The 12,979-nt window shown below is 40.4% G+C and overlaps 1 protein-coding gene across 1 annotated transcript; it reads right to left on the reverse strand.

Annotated features, from left to right (window-relative positions):
* Window positions 1–3,112: 3,112 nt before the first annotated feature.
* Window positions 3,113–9,142, reverse strand: LOC113723029 (ABC transporter B family member 15-like). The gene is made up of 7 exons (XM_027246296.2): window positions 8,706–9,142; window positions 8,556–8,610; window positions 8,287–8,465; window positions 7,738–8,195; window positions 7,077–7,617; window positions 5,467–6,366; window positions 3,113–4,674 (listed from the first exon to the last, which is right to left on the reverse strand). Exons 1-7 carry the CDS (start codon window positions 8,934–8,936, stop codon window positions 3,289–3,291), a joined length of 3,750 nt encoding a protein of 1,249 aa, XP_027102097.2. The 5' UTR covers window positions 8,937–9,142; the 3' UTR covers window positions 3,113–3,288.
* Window positions 9,143–12,979: the final 3,837 nt, after the last annotated feature.

The following is a 12,979-nucleotide window of genomic DNA, read 5'->3' on the forward strand; positions in this document are numbered from 1 at the left end:
TTCTCGACGGTGGAACACTTTGGGCTTTTGGATCTGTTTACACTTTGCAGTGCTTGGACTGTTTTGCTGACAAGTGTTAACAAATGCGGGTATTGACGAGCCCAATTGACTTTTGCAGCCTGGGTACCGTTCGCTCTAGGGTTACAAAATTAGTGCCCAGCAGCTGAATGAATTTCTAGGGTTAGGACTTAGGAGCATGCATTCCAGCATTCATAATTTTCTACTATCATACTTATTTATTGTTGTTAATTTAGATATAGGGTTAGCTTGATTCTCATTAAATACGTGGATCTGGAATCAAAATCGATTAGATTATACTTTTTAAGGGAAACAATGATATAATTCAACGACTAACGGTCATGTTGCAAAAGAAAAATACACGATAACGAGAATTTCCAAAAGAAGAGATAATTAAAGTATGGCGCGAGAAGGTAATTCAGTTATTTTTTGTCGTGAATCGACTTTAATTAAAAGGAACAATTTGGCGAGAATTTTCGAAAGAGGAAGTCCAGAATTATGGCGGGAAAAGATAATTCAACTTATTTTTGTTGTGATCGACTTTAATTAAAGGGAACAATTTGGCGAGAAAATTTGAAAGAGGAAATGGCAACAGTATGAAGAAAAAACTAATTTGATTGTCTTTTTTTCTTGATCGCCTTTAATTAAAAGTAGCAATCTTGCCTCGTGTTTACGCTTGTTGATCAAAAATACGTTGCCAATTATTTGGCATATATTTGAAGAAAAAAATGTTTCTCACAACTAAAACAATACAAAGAATTAAAAATTAGGTTTAGCTTAATAATGTACAAATATAAAACATGTAAAAAAAATAACACAAATAAAATACTCCATCTATCTAGCGAATGTCATTAAATAGTTATCTAAAATCAAGGTTGTTGGTTTGTATATTTCCTTGCTTACTTTATTCCAAGTGCATCACTTAACTTAAAAAACACTTAAGAATTGTGTATATGAATTTAAATTCGTAAAAGTTTTTTTTTAGCTATTAATTCAGGTAACTCTTTTCTTTTGACCACAAAATTTGGAAAAAAACTATATATGTACTTTTAATTTTTTTTTCCTAGACTTCTAAGATATTAAAAGAAGATAAATATAGATTAAATTGCATATGAAGGAATTCCTTTAAGCATTGAATGCGGATTTAAATAATTAAAAAAATCAAGTATTAAGCTTGTGCAATAAAGGTTAACAATATCCAACTAATAATTGTTGCAACATCCGTAGAACTAACATATTCATGTATCGATCTACAAAATACAAAAATCTCGGATTGGAACTTTGACGATCTTTAATGTATATATTGGAGGTAAAGAATAATGCAAACCAAGTAAAAAAGAAGCAAGTTTTACTCACAAGGCATTAGAGAGAATGAGCTCATTCCCATAATTGACTCATTTTTAAGGAAAAATCATTTAAAACATTTCTCGCATTTGTCAAATAAATTTTTTCATCCCTCATTTTTTAAAATATTAATTTTACGTCATTTATAAATTTAAGTTAGCAAAATTTGGTTTTAACCTAAGTTTTTTTTTATCACTTTTTACAATAAATCTATCATATAACTTACACATGTCATTTATTAGAGGCAAAAAGATTAGATGCAATTTGCAGTTAAATAAATAATACGATCTACATACATTTTTGCCTTTAAAAAAGTGAAATTTGACCCAAGCTATCCCTGTTTTTCTCCCTTTAAAAGTAAGGTCTAACGTGATCTATATTTATTTTTGCCCTGAATAAATGGATCTAACTTTTTTGCACCTAAAAAAATTATCACATGAGAGTCATGTGATAATTTCTAATTAAAAAGCAATAAAAAAATCTAGCTCGAAGCTAAATTTTGTTAACTTAAATTTATAAGGGACATAAAATTAATATTTTAAAAGTGAAGAACGAAAATATCATTTAGCGAAATGTGGTGTACTTTTGAACGATTTTTTCTATTTCTAAAGAGTCAATGGAGTGAAAACCGTGTGACCAAGAAAATGACAAATTAGTGTAAATTAGAAAATTAGGCAAACTAAACTAAAGCAAGAACCTTTGATGACAGAAAAGCAGATTACTCGTCACCATTCGCGTTTAGCACATCAAACACTTCTTTAACGCAATAATCCATTACGTGCTGACAAAAACATTCGAGAAAATTGAGCCATAAGTAGGACTGTCAATGGGTTGGATCAGCCCGATCTCGGCTCATTCGGTCCGATAAAAAATCCGATGAACCCGATCATTTGATGATCCGGTCTGATTTTGAGCCTAAAAATAGGCCCGAATTAATTATGAGTCGAGCTTGAGCCTTATTTGGCTCAAACCCGATATGAGTCCGGCCCTTTAATTACATATATATAATATTCATATTTTGATATTATGTATAATTATATATCCAAATATATTATTACTAAATACTAAATATATATATAAATTACAAAGCACAAAAATACATCTAAAGACTCTTCTATGAGTTTTCTTGAGAACTAATATTAATAATGCATAACTAAAACTCTAACTTTTCTTATTGGTTGAGTAAATTTTTGTAGTAGCATAATATTGGTTGATTTCTTTTTGATCTACAAACACAAATCATCAAGCATATTTGGATTTAAATCGCAAGATTATAAAAAAAGTTTCAACTTTTAAAGATGTCTTGGCTTATGATCGCATATTTTATTACTATTTTTCATGCATTTTGAACGAATTAAATATAAATATTGTTGAAAATTTTTTGGTTTATATAGTTTTAAGAACTATTATTTGTTCATGTTTAGTTTTAATATTATAGTCTTGTAAATGTTAAATTAGTTTTACAACTTAATAGTTTGAGCAATTATATTAAGAAAATTAAGAAATAATAAGTGAATTTGGACTAAATCCGATTAAGGTTCATAACCCAAATATTATGTGAGTTGGATTTGAGTTTATCAAAATCCGGCTCATTAGGTCCGATTGCCAGACCTAGCCATAATGCTAACAAGAAGTGAACCCGGCTTGTATGCATGAATGTTCGCATTATTGCGTCTGAACAGCAACTCGAAATAAACAAAATAAAAAAGAAATTGTAAATTGCTGTTCATCCAGCTTGGGACATTATAGATTAGTTGTCGTGATTTCATAATCTTATTAAACATTTAGGGAAAAAAGCATAGTGCTTTTAAAAGTCGCGGGATACAGTTTGAGTTGATTAAATGTTAGTGCTTCATGAAGATGAGCCCAATCTCTCTCAATCAAGGTTGAAACTCGAGAAGGGGGGAAAAAGTTTAAAGACACTGTCTAGGCAATGGCGTCGGTTGAATTGGCGGTTGTTTGGAGGCTGACAAGAGAGTAGTAAGCTCCGCTCGGACCTTTGGCCAGCAGAGAAGAATGTGTCCCTTTCTCCACCACCTTCCCTTTGTCCAAAACCGCAATCGTATCGCAGCTCTGGATTGTACTTAGCCTGTGCGCCACAACCACACTGGTCCTTCCCACCATCACTCTCTCCAGTGCATCTTGCACCACCTTTTCAGACCGACTGTCAAGTGCGCTGGTTGCTTCGTCCAACAACAGTATTGCCGGGTTTTTCAGGATAGCCCGGGCGATGGCAATCCGCTGCTTTTGCCCTCCCGATAGTTGCAATCCCCTGTCTCCGCACCACGTGTCATATCCATCCTTCAACCCCGCGACGAAATCATGAGCATTGGCTGCCTTAGCAGCCTCAATGATCTCCGCCTCGCCCACGTCCTCCGATGCTCCGTACGCGACGTTCTGGCGTATGGTGCCGGCGAATAATGTGGGCTCCTGGCTCACCAGTGCAATGTGTTTCCTCAGCGATCTCAAGTGGTATGCTTTTATATCTCGACCGTCGATCTTCACCACCCCGCGCAGCGGATCATAGAACCTCTCGATCAAGCCGATTATGGTGGATTTCCCTGAGCCGCTTTGTCCCACCAACGCCGTTGATTTCCCCGCCTGAATTTTGAGGGAGAACCCACTGAAGATGATCACATCGGGCCTGGAGGGGTACGCAAAATCGACATCGCGGAGCTCGACGTGGCCCGTAACCTTGTTGGGCTTGTGGCCTTCTGGATCCTCAGGTTCGATCGAGGAGTACCGATCCAAAACTGCGAAAACAGACCCGACAGCCTCGGACCCTTTGGCTAGATCATTGGTCAAGGTAGCCGCGTCGGCAATTACGCGACCGGTGCTGACCAGAATCATGAAAGTCTGGAACAGCGCTTTTGCTCCAAGTTCACCCTCTCCAATCAGTTTACCCCCATACCAAAAGTCGAGAGCCCACGTCAACGACATGAGACTGTTGGACGTACCAAGCCCAACACCGGCGAACCATGACTGCCGAATGCTTTGCCGTCGGGGGCCTCGTTGGGCCTGTTCAAGCATCCGGAGAATCCTAGCTTGGGAGCTGAAAGCGGTGACGGTTCTAAGGTTGGAGACGGCTTCAGCAGCGACCTTGCTGCTTTCCTGCTGGGCTTTGATGGCCTTCTTGGTCATGGTGGTTAGCAGAACGCGCTTACAGTAAAAGCAGATGATGATAAGGGGTTGAACGGCTATCATGACCAGAGCTAGCTTCCAGGCGATGACTAGGCCCATAGTGCATGCGATGATCACTGCAGAAATAGTTTGAACCAGCAGCGCCATTCTATCCCCAACTAATGACCTTACCTGTACAAATACGGACCAAGCGTAAACTTGGTGAATTACATTAACACAACAATTTCCTGTAAGTAATCCGACAATCCAAAGTATTATATATTATTACTACTCTCTTTTTTTTCTCTTTTCTTTAAAAAATAAAAAAGGAGTTGTATAATTCACTATTCCAGGCTCGATCGGATTGCAAAAGTTCCTCCAATCATTCAAGCCCCAGTTTCTAGTCCAGGCTATTTTCAGGCCTCAAACTGGATTGCGTTAAAATAAGAGACCAATGGGCTCCTCTCTCGTTCGTGCCCAAAAAGATGGAAAAGAGAGGGGGAAAAAATGAAAATGAAAATAATGTGGTTTCTTAGGATAGTCCTTTGTTTCTTTTCTTATATAATGACATTGCTAATAATCTTTCTCTTTTCTTTTTTAGAATTTCAAAGGTAAAAAAGTACTAGTATTTTATACTCAAAAAAATGGCTTAACGTACTAAGATGGTGCTTCTTTTTTTTTTTTTTTTTTTTCCCAAATGGGAGGCAATTAATTTATGACCAACTTCCTGTGCAATTAATTTATGATCAGTATGTTGGTGGATTTAACTTTCAGAACACGTTCTGAAAAATCTATATTCAAAATTAAGAGCCGTCGTCTATTATCTGATTCTTCACAGAACCAATTCCACGTAAATGAGGATGGAATAAATTCTTGTTCAAAAGCAAGCATACTTTTTAATTTAATTTTTTTTTTCAAGTCTCTCGTTTGGCCTGCTGCTGGTGAACCTGGTAAAATACCGAGCGAAGAAAAAAGGCTGCTTACCACATTGGCATCCTTTGCTAGCCTGGAGCATAAGGCACCAGTTGTATTCTCATCCTGATCGAACCACCCTATTTCAAAAGTGAGCATCTTGGACAGCATCTTTTCCCTGATCCTCTTTGTCAAATGCTCCCCCATGGCTGCAAAGTTATAATGCTGACATATATTTATCACCAATGAAGCAACTGCCAGCCCCACAAAGGACAGAGCATATATCTCCGTCTTTTTCTTGATCTCTCTGTGATCGGGCAAGAAATACACCGATATCATGGATCCCAGCGCCAAGGCGTACGTCGGTTGAATTGCGCCGAACAGTACTGCACTAATACACCCTGCCGTTGCTTGCCTCCATTCAGGCAGGTTCATGGCCAATAATCTTCTGAACGAGGGTACTGAAAACACTTGATCCCCGGGAGCTGCTGCATTCTCTGCTCTATGGCTCGGAGTGGTTGAGTTAGCCGAACTGGACCTGCTCAAGATTGATAGCCTTCGACTGCTGGTGCTGTGCCTGTCGCTGATTGCATTGGACAGCGACGCCAGTGCGCTCGCATTGCTTTCAACTTGGCTGATTTTTTCCGTCTGTTGAAGGCGGATGAGCGACGTGTAGAAACCATTTTCATCCTCAACTAGCTCGTCATGCGAGCCAGTCTCGATGACTTGGCCATTCTGGACCACAGCAATGAGGTCAGCATTTCGGATGGTGGAGAGACGGTGGGCTATGGTGATGGTGGTGCGCCCGACGGCTGCCTTGTCCAGAGCTTCTTGAACAATCCTCTCTGATTCGGCATCCAGTGCGCTTGTGGCCTCATCAAGGAGGAGCAATTTTGGTGTTTTAATAATGGCTCTGGCAATGGCAATTCTCTGCTTCTGTCCTCCGGACATCTGAACTCCCCTCTCACCAACCTGCCTTGTTGATATCATTGCATATTCTTTAGTAGTAATTTAGGATTCATGATGATCAAAATACCATCAAGAAAAGAAAAGCACGCCAGCAAATTCCATAATGATTCATTCATGGAGTAAAAAATAAGATATAATCGCGGAACTAGTGGGATTAGTCAACTTATTAATTAATTATCGATTACTTTTAATTAAACGATGCGGAACATGAAGAATTTAGATGCCATCATATCCTGACAATGCCTGTCTATTCTCAGTGCTCAACGTCTCCAATTAAAAGAAGAATACAAGAGACTGGGATAAGTTATCCGGTGAAGGGAGGAAGAAGGCATGCAAGCAAACCACATGCCATTGACAGAGAGAGTATATGCTGGTTGTGATCACATATCTAGTCAGATTTAGATTACTGGAGGGGGGAGGGTTACCGGACTACTACGTACTCTTTTTAGGATCAATAAAGTAGTCGTTTTGTCAGCTATAGAATGGTTTGTCAACTTTCAGAGTGGATGACAGACACATAAGGTTGGCATCTATGTGTTGCTGCAAACTGTTATACTTGAACAAATTATTTGCTGCTGTTGGAACCATATACCAAAATAATAATAATAATAATTCTGTGAGATGACATACTTGCTTTGGTCACTGTTAATAAATTCAACGGTACACAGTAAAATATTATTGACATCAGCTTTGGAGATAAAGGACAGACAAACCTGAGTGTCATAACCCTGAGGCAACTGACAAATGAAGTTATGAGCATTAGAAGCTTTTGCTGCCTCGATAACCTCTTCCACGGATGCATCCTCCTTCCCAAAAAGTATGTTCTCTTTAATGCTTGTAGCGAAAAGAGCAGGCTCCTGACTTACCAGCCCCGTCTGCGACCTTAACCACTTGAGTTGCAGCTTATCAATGTTGAGCCCATCAAGCAGGATTTCACCTCCAAGTGGGTCATAAAATCTTTGCAGCAAAGCAATAACTGTGGATTTCCCAGAACCGCTTCCTCCAACCAATGCAACCGTTCTTCCAGCTGGGACTTCGAGGTTAAAATCCTTGAAAATTATGCTTTCAGGTCTTGAGGGATATGCGAATTCAACGTGCTTAAACTCAACTTTTCCCGAGACGTTTTCTAGAATTTGGCCTTCCAAGTTGTCCGAATCAATCTTGGGCACTCTTTTCATGATTTCCATGATGCGTTCACCTGCAGCACTAGCTTCTGACAAGTACCTTACGTTGGATAAGGCAGAACCCAGTGCCCTGTTGAATACGTCAAGTAAAATTAGTATACTTCCAGTTTCACATCTCAAAGCACTAAAAAATTCGATTCAAGAATATCAAATTTCAAGAAGTTGATGTTCAGTATAGATAGATGATTACAATCCACCGACGGCAAGGGCAGCACCGACTGCAAAAACATTCCCTCCTTTGGCACCGTGGTACATGACCAATCTGCTGCCATAATAGGACATGAAAGACCAAATTGCAAACACCACACCATTACTACCAATGGCCAAACCTTTTGCTAAACCTTGTCGCAGCCCCAATTTCAGTGTCCCCTGAAGAGCAGACGAGTACTCTGCGATAGTTTTACTCTCCCCAACAAAGGAGTAAACGGTCCTGACGGAAGAAATGGCCTGCTCTACAACTATCCCGGCCTTGTTGTATTCTTCCCTGATCCTTCTAGCAATGCTCATAAGAGATCTTCCATACATCAGACCTGGTATGACCAAAAATATTATAAAAGGAAATCCAACAATAGCCAGCCTCCAGACCATTGCAAACGCAGCAACATATGCCCCCACAAACGTCGAGAGATTCATCAACGACACTGGAACCTACAGTTAATTGAAGAATATTGACACACCGAATTAGGCATCAAAATAAAATATCATCGGCTGCGAGAAAAAACAGGTAGTACAAACCAACTTTTTCACTGATGACGTCCTGAATTACAAGACTGTCACTGGAGACACTTGCAATGACTTCGGCTGTGCTCGCCACATGTAGATCGAAGTAGCCAATTTCTTGCCTTAGCACTGCTTTAAGATATCGTGCCCTTAACGTAGAAGCTTGCCTCTCTGCTGTTCTAGTCCAACAATACCCCTCTGGAAGACCCAATTAATTACGAAAGGATAAATTGAAGCAAAACCAGGAAAAACGAATTTGTGGATGAAAACAATTGCACAAACACCTACCGATGAAGCAGGATATCCATTGCCCGGCTGCCATATAGCAGAGAATCAATGCGTTCTGCATGAAGGCAAAACCAACTTGGTAAGAAACATAGATGTGAAGATCTTAAAAGAAGGCTTATGGGGACAAGGGTATGAAATTAAGAGGCCGACCTTGTTAATGCTATGACGGAAATCTTTTGTTACTGACGAAGCTGCGTCACCAATATTGTTCATGAGTTCGCTTGTCACCAGCAGCATCATCGGCATTAGAACCCCATCCCCAACTGACCCCAGAAAGCCAAGGGTCATCAAAAGTTTGTCAATATTATCTGCGTGCATGAAAATGGAACGAAATGATCCCTTGTTTTTTGATGACGTTGAATCTAATTTCTTTGATCCCATTTGGATAGGGCAACAACAAATACTGTTGTTCAGTACTTGTTATCACTATTCACTACTCCTGCTCCAGAACTTCAGTACAAGCCTGTACTACTCTCTACTCCTGCTCCAGAACTTCAGTACAAGCCTGTGCCGGTTCAAGGCAGAGTTGAAAGCAAACCATGTGTGGTTCTGCGTTTGAGAATTGGAGCATATATGTTATATATAGACCTCAACAGAGACTTGTACTTTTGGTTTATTCTGGTTTTTGCTTTTACTTACAGTTTTGCTGTAGCAGAGTCTCCGGCTTTTAGTTTCATCTTTTTCTTTTTTCCTTTCCCCAATTCTTGATTTGTCGGGGTCAATCAAAGTGAAAGCCTATTTAATAATTCGATTCAACACTTGAAATAATGAATTTATATTTTAATATATTTAGATACATTTAATAATTAAAAAATAAAATATCTAAATTAATTAAGTGGTACTAAATTTAATAGACAAAACGTGCTCCGAAAATTAAGAGATAAATTATTTACTTTAATATGATGTACAGTCAAATGTATTGGATTTAGTACTTTATTCAGTAATTTAATGGATTCAAACTTCAAATCTCAATTTTTAGCCTTGTTTGACTTTGTTTGATAACACAATTTGATATTTAAATTTAATGAATTCATATTTTAACACGTTCATACGAGTTTGATAGCAAAAAAAAATAAAACATCTCTCTACTAATTAAGTGATTTTTCTACGCAAAACTTGTTTAAAAAATAAGTGATAAACTATTTACTTATCACTTAATGTGATATACACTCAAATATATTAAATTTAATATTTAACAATTTAGTAATTTAATTGATTCAAACTTCAAATTTCAGATTTCGCATTTTAGAGTTCAAGTTTACAGACGAAATGCACAGTATTACTCCTAAATTGAAGCTGGATATTTTACGTGCCAATATAGAAGGTTCATGATTGACTTTACATATTTTTGGAGGTCGTCACTAATGACGATTGTGGCTGGAGGATTGAGTCGTGCGGATTAACTCCCGGTGGTTCATTTATCCAATATAATAGGAGATGGCGAGGAGGAAGAACCCCTTCTTGTCAGAATTGGCACGGCATTAGTTGCCACATAAATAGATGTTATCACGAGTTAAATGCTCGTCCGATCGAGAAACTCCATACACAAATTTGCACTGAAATGTCACGTGTGTGATGGGAAAAAGAAAAAATGATTGCTTTGCAGAGAGCAACACAGAGCAGCCTACGCTTTAAGCTCTTTTTTTTTTTTCCCCGTTTTGTATTTTCCTTTGCTTTTTTCAATTACGATGGGAAATTGAGCAGATCTTCAATGAACTCAACTTAATAAGGGAAAGTACATCGATCTATCAATCCAGCCTTAATCTTAGTTTTAAATTTTAGTTATATCTGCCCCACTGAGTATTCTATCGATTTCTTAAAATTTCAAGCTTTTACGTTGTGTTTGATATTTTTAAAATCATGGCATTTGGAATGCAACTACTGTCCTAAGACTGAAATAGTAAAATCCCGGTGCAATACAGTAATACACTACATTTAATTCAAGAGTTTTGTAATGATTTGTACCTAAAGCATTTATTTTTACAATCTATTTTTTTTTTTCGGACACGACGACTGTTGTATAACCTAATCTATTCTACTCTAAGGGGGAGGTGGCGGACTTAAGGAGGCCGAGGGATAACTCGGAGGGGACTAAACCACCACCGGACCAAACGGGTGCACAACACACCCGTCTGGATTTTTTTGAAGCAAACCACTTAAATGTGGCATTTTTTGTGAGAGGCAAGGGTTCACCACCAAGCTAGGTGGTGGCCACTATTTTTACAATCTAATGCAAGTTAATTTTTATCAATAGTCAGTTTTGACTACTTGACCAGTTGCTAGCTAAATGTTAATTCTTATTTCTTAGAAGGTGAACTCTCTAATCGAGTAGTGCAGTGATCCTAAATAATGATAGATAATGGTGTTATTAGCTTGTAATTGCACATATGGCTTCAATATCCGTGCAATATATAATGGTTGAGTATCACTGACCGGCGTAAATACAAAGTATCATTTTTTTAAATCCCTAACCTACCCCTTAGTGCCAAGGATAAATACGTCCCGATTTATTAAAAAAAAACTTTTCCACAATTAGGAGCGAGCTATTTGCATCAACTCCCAAGTAATTTGCTCAACTCCCATCATCTTTCTGTATAATCATCTACATTATAATAGAATTTAACCAGTAAGGAAATATTATAAAGAGAAATACTAGTGCACACACATTTTGACAATGGTATTATGTTTGATTTCATCCATTCACATAATTTTTTCCCCCGCTTTATTTATTTATTTATTTATTTTTGCAACATATGCGGCCAAGCCCATGACCCTGTGGCCAGTGGGCTCAGTACCGCCCTCTCAGATACAATGCAGCCTAATACAAAAGAATTGCCAAAAAAAAAAAATATATGCAGCTTAGTTATCTCTTCCAAAAATGAGAAGAACAATAAATACAGCTGCTGGCTGAGGATGGTCATTTCGGCCCGGACAGTGGCAGGCCTTTCTCAGTGGCACCTCCCGAAGGGCCACCTAGGCCTTAATCAGTGGCACCTCCCGCAGGGCCACTTAGGCCTTACTCAGCGGCACCTTCCGAAGGGCCACCTCGGCCTTACTCAGTGGCACCTCCCGAAGGGCCACCTCGGCCTTACTCAGTGGCAGGCCTTCCTCAGTGGCACCTCCCGAAGGGCCACCTCGGGCTTAATCAGTGGCACCTCCCGCAGGGCCACTTAGGCCTTACTCAACGGCACCTTCCGAAGGGCCACCTCGGCCTTACTCAATGGCACCTCCCGCAGGGCCACTTAGGCCTTACTCAGCGGCACCTTCCGAAGGGCCATCTCGGCCTTACTCAGCGGCACCTCCCGCAGGGCCACTTAGGCCTTACTCAGCGGCACCTTCCGAAGGGCCACCTCGGCCTTACTCAGTGGCACCTCCCGAAGGGCCACCTCGGCCTTACTCAGCGGCAGGCCTTCCTCAGTGGCACCTCCCGAAGGGCCACCTCGGGCTTAATCAGTGGCACCTCCCGTAGGGCCACTTAGGCCTTACTCAACGGCACCTTCCGAAGGGCCACCTCGGCCTTACTCAATGGCACCTCCCGCAGGGCCACTTAGGCCTTACTCAACGGCACCTTCCGAAGGGCCACCTCGGCCTTACTCAATGGCACCTCCCGCAGGGCCACCTAGGCCTTACTCAATGGCACCTCCCGAAGGGCCACCTCGGCCCATTATAAATCAAGGTGGTATCTGCCCGTTTTACCACCTCGGCTATTGTCCTCAGGTCGTTAGCCGAGGTGACGCCTGACTGACACAACTGCGAAAGGTAGGAAATGACACCTGACACATCTGACACGCCTGGCATCTGATGGACAGCCGCTCTGACACGCGCCGTCTGAACCTGGCACCTGTCCCCTCAGGCCTTTTCACAGAGACCAGTCAAATCCGTCTAATACGCCGGTCAGCCCAGATCCTTAGGGACTCGCGATGTCAGTCCCTCTCTCCAACCAATCCCCTATAAATACCCAGAGTATCGATCAAAAGGGGGAGGACCATTTTTCTGGTAACATTAGCCATATTGCTCTCCAGCATATTGCTCTTTAAAATACCGAACTAACTTAAGCTTCGGAGTTACACCGGGGGATTCAGCCCCTCTTGTAACCTTAGCAGGTGACCTCGCCGCAGTGACTCATCCGAGATAGGAACTTCCCTCAATCCGGAGGACTCACCTCAGCCGGTCAGAAATCACCTCTTCAATTGACTCGTCACAGGGGACCTCGTCACAGTGACCAGTCTCAAGGAGGAGGTATTCTCAGTCCGGGAAATTCACTTCATCCGGTCAGAATTTACCTCTTCAATTGGCGCCGTCTGTGGGAACGCGAAGACATTAGGATATGAAACCTACGCGTTCTAAGAGCAGGAAAGCTCTCACTATCAATTATTGCAGAAGATATTGCAGAAGGGCAGGGGTCCCCAACTTCTAAGCCTCGG

The sequence above is a fragment of the Coffea arabica genome, chromosome 7e (assembly GCF_036785885.1).
Source record: "Coffea arabica cultivar ET-39 chromosome 7e, Coffea Arabica ET-39 HiFi, whole genome shotgun sequence".
Taxonomy (NCBI): Eukaryota; Viridiplantae; Streptophyta; class Magnoliopsida; order Gentianales; family Rubiaceae; genus Coffea; species Coffea arabica.

Coding starts and splice junctions, on each gene's coding strand:
- LOC113723029 (XM_027246296.2), bottom strand. CDS start 8,936: ATGGGATCAAAGAAATTAGATTCAACGTCATCAAAAAACAAGGGATCA. Junction 7,618..7,737: donor GCCCTTGCCGTCGGTGGATT/GTAATCATCTAT, acceptor CGTATTCAACAG/GGCACTGGGTTCTGCCTTAT. Junction 4,675..5,466: donor TAGCAAAGGATGCCAATGTG/GTAAGCAGCCTT, acceptor GTATTTGTACAG/GTAAGGTCATTAGTTGGGGA.